At 25.9% G+C, this 10,182-nt stretch overlaps 3 protein-coding genes across 3 annotated transcripts in view, besides 3 other annotated features; 1 reads left to right on the forward strand and 2 right to left on the reverse strand.

Moving 5' to 3' along the window:
* EHI_164500 (Sec61 alpha subunit, putative) overlaps window positions 1-469 on the forward strand; it is a gene marked incomplete at both ends in the record, with an annotated part of 1,181 nt that extends 712 nt beyond the window's left edge. Inside the window, one exon of the mRNA XM_643287.2 lies at window positions 36-469. Within this exon, the coding sequence (XP_648379.2) occupies window positions 36-469 (434 nt within the window). The remainder of the gene's footprint in view (window positions 1-35) is intronic.
* A 43-nt stretch (window positions 470-512) lies between these two features.
* Window positions 513-669: a repeat region.
* Window positions 642-1,944: a repeat region.
* A 288-nt stretch (window positions 1,945-2,232) lies between these two features.
* On the reverse strand, window positions 2,233-4,787 carry EHI_164510 (elongation factor 2). Its single transcript, XM_001913667.1, has one exon. It carries the CDS (start codon window positions 4,774-4,776, stop codon window positions 2,251-2,253), a length of 2,526 nt encoding a protein of 841 aa, XP_001913702.1. The 5' UTR covers window positions 4,777-4,787; the 3' UTR covers window positions 2,233-2,250.
* Window positions 4,788-5,114: 327 nt separating this feature from the next.
* Window positions 5,115-5,555, reverse strand: EHI_164520 (NADPH-dependent FMN reductase domain containing protein; the record flags this gene model as incomplete). The annotated part of the gene is made up of 1 exon (XM_001913668.1): window positions 5,115-5,555. The coding sequence occupies one exon, from the start codon at window positions 5,553-5,555 to the stop codon at window positions 5,115-5,117; it is 441 nt and encodes a 146-aa protein (XP_001913703.1).
* Window positions 5,556-5,724: 169 nt separating this feature from the next.
* Window positions 5,725-9,242: a repeat region.
* Between the last annotated feature and the right edge of the window lie 940 nt (window positions 9,243-10,182).

Raw genomic sequence — 10,182 nt, forward strand, 5'->3', positions numbered from 1 at the left:
CTTATTTGGTTCATGTTCTGCTATTTCATCAAGAGGACAAATGTATCCAGTTGGTGGACTTTGTTATTATCTTACTGCTCCAAACAGTCTTTTTGAATTAGTTCAAAACCCAATTCATGGAGTTATTAGTATTGGATTGACTGTATTCATGTGTACTATCTTCTCACGTGAATGGATTAAAGTCTCTGGAAGTTCTTCTGCTGATGTTAAAAAACAACTCGCTGACCAACGTGTTTCTATTAGAGGATTCCGTGACGGTGAAAGTTCTGTTTATCTTCTTGATAAGTATATCCCAATTGCTGCTTCATTTGGTGGTATGTGCATTTCTCTTCTTTCTGTTGGTGCTGATTTACTTGGTGCTGTTGGTTCAGGAACTGGTATTCTTCTTGCTGCAACTACTATTTCTGAATATGCTAATACCTTCCAAAAAGAATGGAAACGTGAAATGGGAGCTGATTTTGCTTTCTAATTAATTTCTAAAACATTTTATTTCTTTTTATTTAATTTTAATTATGAAACACTTATAACAAAATAAAGAAAACATTAAATCACAATGTAAAATAAATGAGATACATGGAAAATCATGGAAGTAAATGATAAAGATGAAAAAATCAGAAGTATTGAAGCTAATAAAGAGAAGCTGAAGAAGAAGATAAGAGATAAAGAAAAACAAATCTCTAAATATCAAGAAATTGCAGAAAGAACAAGAGAAGAATTAGATAACACACAAAAAGAAAATAAGACACAAAAATAAATAATATCAAAACAACAAGATGATATTTAAAATTTTATCTCACAGAAGGAATTAGAGAAGAAGAAAACGATGACACTTGTGATAAATACACAACCAGTATTGATGAAAGCATCATCAGGAACGATGGAGATGAACGAAACTACTCCTATGAAAAAGACAGTAGTGGAAATCGAAGAGAAAAGCAAAGCATTGATTGTCAAAAAACAAGAGATGATAATCAGACAAGAAATACAACAGAAGGAAGAAATAGAAATTTAATTGAAGTATTGTTTTGCAATTAATTGGTTAAATAAGAAATTATATAAGAAATTAAGATGGGAACAAATAGAAAGTATAATAAAAGTAATAAACATCAATGTAAATAATGAAAAAGAATATATTAAATATATTAAAATATCATATAAAATAAAAGAAAGCACTAAACGGTACATTAAAGTGAAAATAAATGATATAATAGAAGGAAGAGTAGAGTGTGATTCAATAATAAAAAACATCATATTAAAGAATAACTCTACAGAAATTGATGAAGAATATCTTAACACTCTCATCAATAAAATAAAAGAAATGAAAGTAGAAAAATGTACAAATATTAATTACTACTTTCAAAGAAAAGAAGCTGACCGACTAATAATGGAAATTAATAATAGATGGATATTGTCAGGAAGCAGAATGGATTATCTGCAAGATGATATGAATATTTCAATTTGTATATACACCTCTATCTCCAAAATAAAATAATAAGAGATAAAAATGATGAAATAAAAGAAATCCTAAAGAAAATAAATAGACTAGATATACAGAATAAAGTGCATCATGAAATTAAATGAATGTGATGAAGAAGGAATAAAAGTCAAAGCACTAGAAAGAATAAAGTACCTAAAATATATGATGACAATGAATAAAGAATTAAATTTAATAAAGATGAAATAGTCAGAATCAATACAAATAAAATCATGTTTGATTCTAATAAGAAAATTAGAATAAGGAAGAAACAACAATGAAATATACCCAAATAACGATATTACTTTAGAATATTGGAAATGTTATATAAAACACATGTGATATTAAATAAAGAGAAATGGAAAATAAAACAAAACACGATATTGAATGAAAGATATAGAAATTATGATAGTGTCATAATAACAATAAATGAATTAAATTCAAGTTTAATGAGAATAAGTAACTGGAAATATTCATTAACACAATATAAAATTAATACAAGAAAAGACAAAATTATAAGTTATTGATAAAAAAGAATAAAACTATTATAATAAATGATATGAATAATGTTGAATATTATAATATTAATTGATTGTGTTTAAATAAAATAAATAAAGAAAATATGCTTTTATATATTTCTGATTAATTAGTATTAATTTTAACTAATTTTTATTTCATTCATAACATAAAACAATTATGTAAAATAAAAAATTGAATATTAATGAATTGTTTTGTTAATAACTTAAACTTAAAGATACTTCTTATTAAAGAGTCAATTAAAGCTTATCATAGAATTTATCTAAACCTGGAACACCTTCTGGAAGTCCTTTTCTCTTTCTAATAGCAGCAACAATTGATCCTACCTTTGATGTTGCATCAGTAACATCACCATTGAGTAATTGCCAGTGATCAAAGACACATTGTGGGAAGGCTTGTCCTGATGTATGTGATCTCAAATCGGCAGTAAATCCAAATGATTCACAGACTGGAAGATAAGCTCTGACATTGAATAATGGAGTACCTGGTCTTTGTTCTTCTGAAATAATCTTTCCTCTTCTTCTTGACATGACAGTGTAAATTCCTCCAATGGCTGATTCTGGGCATTGAATTTCGGCAAGATACATTGGTTCAAGAAGTGATGGGGCTCCTGTTAAGACACATGCGAAACAGCATCTTCTAGCACATGGAATCATTTGAGCTCCTCCTCTGTGGATAGCATCAGCATGTAATTTAACATCTTCTAAGTTAATTCTAACTCCTCTAATTTGTTCGTTACAAACTACTCCATCATGCATAGCATTGTTAAATCCATTAACAATGGAATCTTTAACTTCATTCAAATATTGAATACCTTTTGTAACATCAACAAACAAATTTGGTCCACAGTTATCTGGTCCGAAACACCAAATCTTTCTTGCTTCATCAACATCCCATCCATATTTCTCTGAAAGGAATTTAGCTCTTTCTTTAAAGTCTGTATCTGGTTTAATTTCTCCGGCTTCAATATCTTCAGCAAGTCTTTCAGCAAATGGGAAGGCTCTCATGAACAATCTGTTTTGATTGTTAGCTGATTTAGAAAGGCATTGAATTCTTGATGGTTCTGTAATAGTTTCTCTGAATGAGACAACTGGTTCAGTAACAATCAATGGAACTCCTGAACAATAATCTTCTTGAAGATCCTTAAGACAAACTTCAAGATGAAGTTCTCCAGCTCCAGCAACAATGTGTTCTCCTGATTCTTCGGTATAACATAAACAAAGTGGATCGGATCTTGATAATCTCTTCATACCTTCAACAAGTTTTGGAAGATCTGATGGATTCTTGGTTTCAACAGCGACTCTGACGACTGGTGAGACTGAGAATTTCATATCCTTAATAATATGTGCTGTATCAGAATCAGTAATAGTTCCTGATTTCAACAAATATTGATCTACTCCAACAAGTCCAATGACATTACCACATGGACATTCATCAATTGGATCAGTATATCTACCCATCATTAACATAGTTCTTTGAATGTTCTTAATAACACAATCATCTTTTTTACCTGGAACATAATTTGGTCCACAAATTCTAGCTTTTCCTCCTGTTCTAATTGTTCCTGAGAAAACTCTTCCAAAGGCATAGAATCTTCCTTTATCATTGGTTGGAATCATTTTAGAAACATACATCATTAATGGTCCTTTTTCATCACAATTAGCCATAGCTTTAGCTGCTTCATCATCCATAGGTCCTGTGTAAAGATTTGATGTTCTGTATTTTTGTGCAACAACTGGTGATGGAAGATGGAGAACAATCATTTCAAGTAATGTAACACCAGCTGGTAACCATAATTTCATAACTGTCTTAAGAAGTTCTTTTCCTTCTTTTTCTTTATCATCAGCTGATAATTTGATTTGTAAGTTAGTTAACATCTTTTCATAATCAGCTTTTCTTCCTTCCATAATAGCATTGAATAATTTAGTAATTGGGTCAAAACAGAATTGGACAAATCCTCTTTGAAGAACTTCTCCATGATCTCCTTTTCCATTCTTCTTCCATTTCTTAGCTTTAGCATCCCAATAATTGTCACCCCAAAGTTTTTCTAACATTCTCTTTCTATCAATTCCAAATTTGGCTGACCACATCTTAGCAAACTTTTCAAGTGTAAATGCCCATCCATGAAGTCCTGATCCAAATGCAACTGTTCCTTCTCCTGGTGAAACTTGAACATCTCCAAGAAGTTCATCTTTGTAGGTTGAAATAAGGACATTAACGTTTTCAATTGATCTACAGAATGATTGATATGCTTCTTCTGGTTCTTCTTTTAATTCAAGAATAACTCTATCAACTTTGTTAATAATAACAATTGGTTTAACTCTTTCTGTTAAGGCTTGTCTAAGGACAGTTTCGGTTTGGACACAAACTCCTTCAACACAATCAACAACAACTAAAGCTCCATCAGTAACACGAAGTGCTGCTGTGACTTCTGATGAGAAATCGACGTGGCCTGGTGAATCAATAAGATTAATAAGGAATCCATTTCCATTAGCATCAGCTGGGATATCTTCTTTATCTTCAATTTCATAATACATAGAAATTGAGGTTGATTTAATAGTAATACATCTTTCTTGTTCATCGGGTCTAGTATCAGTATATCTAGCTACTCCAGCTTTTTCATTAGAAATAATACCTGCAAGTGTAACAAGTGAATCTGTTAATGTTGACTTACCGTGATCGACGTGAGCAATGACACACATATTTCTAATGTTGGATTTATTCAACATGAAATCTTTCATAGTTTTGACTCCTGTACTAGACATGACTCTTTTCTTTACTTCTAAGTTTTCTCTTTTACCCTTTTTATATTTCTTGTTAACCCTTCTGTTTCATATTTATTAAAATGAAAAAGGGTTTTTTCTTTTTCTTTTTTCTTTATTATTTTCATATCTCAATCTTTTTATCATTTCTCTTTCTCTCTTCTAAAACTTAATGTAATAAATTGAATTTCAATTAGTTCTTACTATTCTCTTAAGAACAAACGCCATATTCTCTGCTAAATTCTTCATGGTGTTTTTAGCTTCTTCATCCTTTTCAACTTCATGTTGGTTTGTAACATTTGGGTTATATCCATCGTTCCAATAACTTGATCCAATAGTAATCATTGGATTATTCCAAACCAATGATTTATTGTGTCATAAACATGAATAGCTCCTCCTCTTCTTGCCATAACAACTGCCGCTCCAACTTTTCTTCTAAGAGTTTTTTTGCTGTAATAAATTGGTTGACTTCTATCAATGAATGTCTTGACAACTCCTGGAACGTCTGCGTAATATGTTGGACTTCCAATAATTATTCCATCTGCCTCAATTATTTTCTGAAGCAACTCATCCATGACTGAATCATCTTTCCAACACTTTCCAGTTTTTTGACATGCATAACATGCAACACAAGGTTTAATCTCTTTCTTTCCAAGTTGATAAATTTCCACTTCAATACCTTCTTTTTCTAATCCTTCTTTTACCCAACTCAACATAGTAAAAGTGTTTCCTTTTTCTCTTGGACTTCCATTAATCATAAATACTTTAATTGGTTTTGACATTCTTTTAATAATCAGTATTTGTTTGTAGTTATTTGCAGTTTAAACATACTGTTAGTTTTGTTTGACTTTTCTATCAATGTTTGTATTATGTTATAATTTCGTTTAGTCATGAAGTTTATTCTTTGGATGTCTCCTTTATAGTTGTTTTGTGCTTGTCTAAAAGTAAATTAAAAAAAAAATGTCAATTAATAGATATATCCATTATTTGATTTTATGATTATTGAGAAGTGATTATTTCAGTTTCTTCAATATGCTCTATTGGTGTAATAGAGTTCATTTCTAGCATGCTCGCATTAGATTGTTCTTCTTCTAATGTGCTGCCAGAATTGAATGTGTAAAACATTAAGTCTTTCATATTTTTTATAATTATTGTTCGTAGGATTTTGGGGAGGTCTAATTGTAATTTCAGTGATTTTAATCTTCTTGCTGACTCTTTATGAATTAATCCATTTATAGATAATATTACAGGTATTATTTCTACATATATTATTTCTCTATTGTTTCTTAATTTCTCTTGTAATTCTTTGTATTTATTTATTTTGTGAATATAATTTAATTCTAAATTATTATCTTGACATATAGCAACATCTATAATATATCCTTTCTTTTCTTTCATATTTTGATAATATATATCTTGTCTTCTAGCATGGAATGAATTGTCACTAACCAATAAATCTTTATTGTAAGTTATAATCATTTTATCATTATTAATACATTTTGGAGGATTATTAAAATCAATAGCATCAAATTCATTAAAATGTGTAATTAATATCTGTTTATATATTTGTTTACAAACATAATCATATTTTGATATTTGATTCTTCTTCATTACAGGACATCCTAACAATATATGATTAATAGATGCAATTGTGTTAGGGCAATGTTTACAATATTTTAAAGCATCATTTTGGAGTATTTTAGATTTAATATTTCCTGTCATAGTTATACTTGTACCTTCTTGCATCTTTACTATTTGGAGGAATGCATTTCTTTTTATGTTTAATGACCTCCATGTGGCTACTGTTAATTTCTTATCATTGAAAGTGCCATTTGCACATCTTATATATTCACCACATTTCTTTTCTTTCCATTCATTTAAATATCTATCATTTAATTCATTATTTACCCATTCAAATACTTTCTTTACATTGTGCTTTCTTTCATTTAATTCTATTATATTCATTAATTCATTAAAATTAATCTTCTTACCAAATGCTTTCTTCATTCTTTTAATTATTCCATTTGGATTTTCTTTTATTGCTTCTATCATTTCTCCTATTTCTGTGCTTGATCTTTATATTTTAAATATATTCTTAATAATTCTTTAGCACATTCATCTCTTGCTGACATTAATCCTAATCCCAATTCATTTATTTTAACATATAATCTACTTTTTGGGAATATTTCTACTGTATAATTGGAATTGAATTAATGATTTTCTTATTTGTTTATCTATCTTCTCAAACTCTCATAGTTTATATTTGATAATACAAAATCCATATCTTAATTTGGAGTTTATATCATTATTAATCTTTCTTATTTTATTGAGGCTGCTGTATTTCATAGTATTTAATGATGATAAAATAGAAGATACATCATTTAATATTCTTGTACAATATTTATTAATATTTACTTTATCTTATATTTCAATACCAAGATATTTATAAGGGTTATCATTAATTACTCTTGTTAATTCAACCATTTCTCCATTTATTTGATTACTGATATTATTCATTATCAAACTCTTTTCTACATTAATTTTTAATCATATTGCATTAAATATTTATTTAGTTAATTTGTAGGCTTTTTCCATTTCATCGAGATTATTAATTATTATCTTTAAATCGTCCATATATAATATATGATTTAACTGGACTTGTTTTTCTTCTCCATTTATTTTAATATTTAATTTGTTTATTTGTTTATCTAATTGTTTAGATAGTACATCAATGGATAATACAAATAAAAGTGGAGATAGGCTGTCACCTTGTATTATTCCTCTTTCTACATCAATCATACTATCACTTTCTTGATTATAATTAAATTAATATATGTATTATTTAATATGTATAATATACTATTAATTACTACTAGTGGGATATTAAAATAAATTAAACATTGTTTAATCCATTGGTGGTTAATACTATCATATGCTTTGGATATGTCATAATATGTTTCTACCAACTTCAATTTAGCCTTTATTAATAATTGAATGGTTATAGTGTTGTATAATAATCCTTCTTTTGATGCATATGTATATTTCTTACATCCAATTTGATTTAATGAGAGTTGTTTTTCAATTGGATTTAACATCAATTGATTTTCTATTTTCATTTTTAATATTGATGTATATACTTTTAACAGACAATTTAAACAAATTATTTGTCTGTAATTTTGTTTGTCTAATTTATCTCCTTTTTTATATATTAATATTGTTCTTCCTTGAATAAAATGAGGAGGTATTTCATTAGGATTATTTAACCATTCATTAAATAATTTTATTAAATATTTCATTGGTTGTTCTAAATATTTAATCCAAAATCATTGTATTTTATCATTTCAATTTAATTTCAAATTATCAATAAATTTAATAGCACAGTCTAATTCATTGGGAGTGATTATTGATATTCTATTATTAATTCTATTTTCTATTAATATTTCGTATAAATTAATATTCAGGAAATCTATATTGGTTTTAGTTTCATAGATTCATTTCCAGAAATTAATAGTGGAGATATTATCTGGATATTCATCTTCTTTAGGCTTATTTAAATATTGTCTTTTTCCATATTTCATCATTTTATAATTCCATCTTATTCTTTTCAATTTATTCTTTCTTATTTCTATCTCTATTCTTTTCATCTTTCGGAGGTATTTATAATATTTTATTTGTTCAATTGTTTTTATTTTAATATGATATACATCATATTTCTTAATATATAATATTCTTTTTATTTTCATATATTGTTTATTATTGAGTAAATCTCTTAATCTACATATTTTTGATTGCAATATTCTTTCTATACTTCTCTTTCCACTTCTTTCTTGTTTATTTTTATTAATGATGTTAATAGTGGAAGCTACAGTTTTAATATAATGGTAATAATCATCTAATGTATTGATTATTATTTCATTTTTATTAATAATATTAATTATTTGATGTACTTTCTTCTTATTGTAATAATAGTTAATAAATTGTACATCTTCTTGTTCTTTCATTTCTTCTTCTTTAAATACTTTCATTACCTCCTCTTCTTATATTTCTTCTTTCTTGTTCATTTTGGATATTATTTCTTTTAATTCATTATCTTTCCATTGATGTTTTATTATTTCTTCCTCCATTATTCTATTGATTTCTCTTTTAATTTCATTCTTTATTTTAAATGTCTTCTTTATTACTTCTTTATATTCATTAATATCATTTATTTTAATTCCAAATTCTTGTATTAACCTTTCTATTATTTCTTCTTTAAGTTGACCTCTTAATTTTCTTTCAAACATTTTTAAAGCAAAACATTTATAAAGTGTTAAAATTTCTTCTTTTCTATCTGTTTATTTCAATTGTTTTTATTTTTTAATTATCTAATTCTAATGTTATGATCTTCTTATGCTGAATATCCATTTCTTCAATGAGATTATGAATTAACTTTCTTTTTAGAAGAATATATTCACTTGATGATATTTCATGGGTACGAAAATTAGCAAAGAAAAAATGCATCTAAATAATTTACAAAAAAGAAAAAAGATGCAAAATAATTTGCATCCATAGAATATTCCATTTATTATATTTTGCTCATAAAATAAAAATAAAAAATAAAAAGTATGATAAATACAGAATATATAAATATTTATGTTTATATTTTATTATCAATTGTATTTTGTATGAAATATTAATGAAGTAGATGATTTGATTATTCATATTTAATTATTTAATTATTATTCATATTCTTTTCTTTATATGTTATTTATCTAGCATATTTTTATATTTATTTCTCTGTTTATATTATTTATATCATTGTATTCTTCTTATTATCTATATATTATTATATTATTCTTATTTGATTATTTTTATGTTTATATTATTTAGATTTTCTTATTTATATTCTTTTCTATTTAGATGTATTTGTTTATTATTTGTTTATTCATCTTTATCATTTTTATATTCTTATCATTTATATATTATTATCATTTATATTTATTCTCTTTTGTTTTATATTAATATTAATTTTATCTTTTATATTTTGATTTTATTATTATATCATTGATTATTATTTCTCGTTTTATTTATCATTTATTCTTATTATTCTTTTGTTTTTTTCTTTATTCTATATCATATATTCATATCATTTTCATTTATATTTTATATTTTATTATATATTATAATAACATAACACATATGATTGAATATATAATAAATATCATAATGAAATTATACATATAAATAATAAACATAAAAAAGAATAAAGTATTTTTCATCAATAAAATAATATTACTTATTTTACATCATTAAATTAGACACTTTTTATTGAATATTTCTAATTTTTACATTAAAAATACACAATTTATTTCTTCTTTTCTTCTTTTATTATCTCTTTTGTTTTATTACACTTTATCTTCTTTCTTTTTA

The sequence above is a fragment of the Entamoeba histolytica genome, genomic scaffold (assembly GCF_000208925.1).
Source record: "Entamoeba histolytica HM-1:IMSS scf_1104750518777 genomic scaffold, whole genome shotgun sequence".
Lineage (NCBI taxonomy): Eukaryota > Evosea > Mastigamoebida > Endamoebidae > Entamoeba > Entamoeba histolytica.

Coding starts and splice junctions, on each gene's coding strand:
- EHI_164510 (XM_001913667.1), bottom strand. CDS start 4,776: ATGTCTAGTACAGGAGTCAAAACTATGAAAGATTTCATGTTGAATAAA.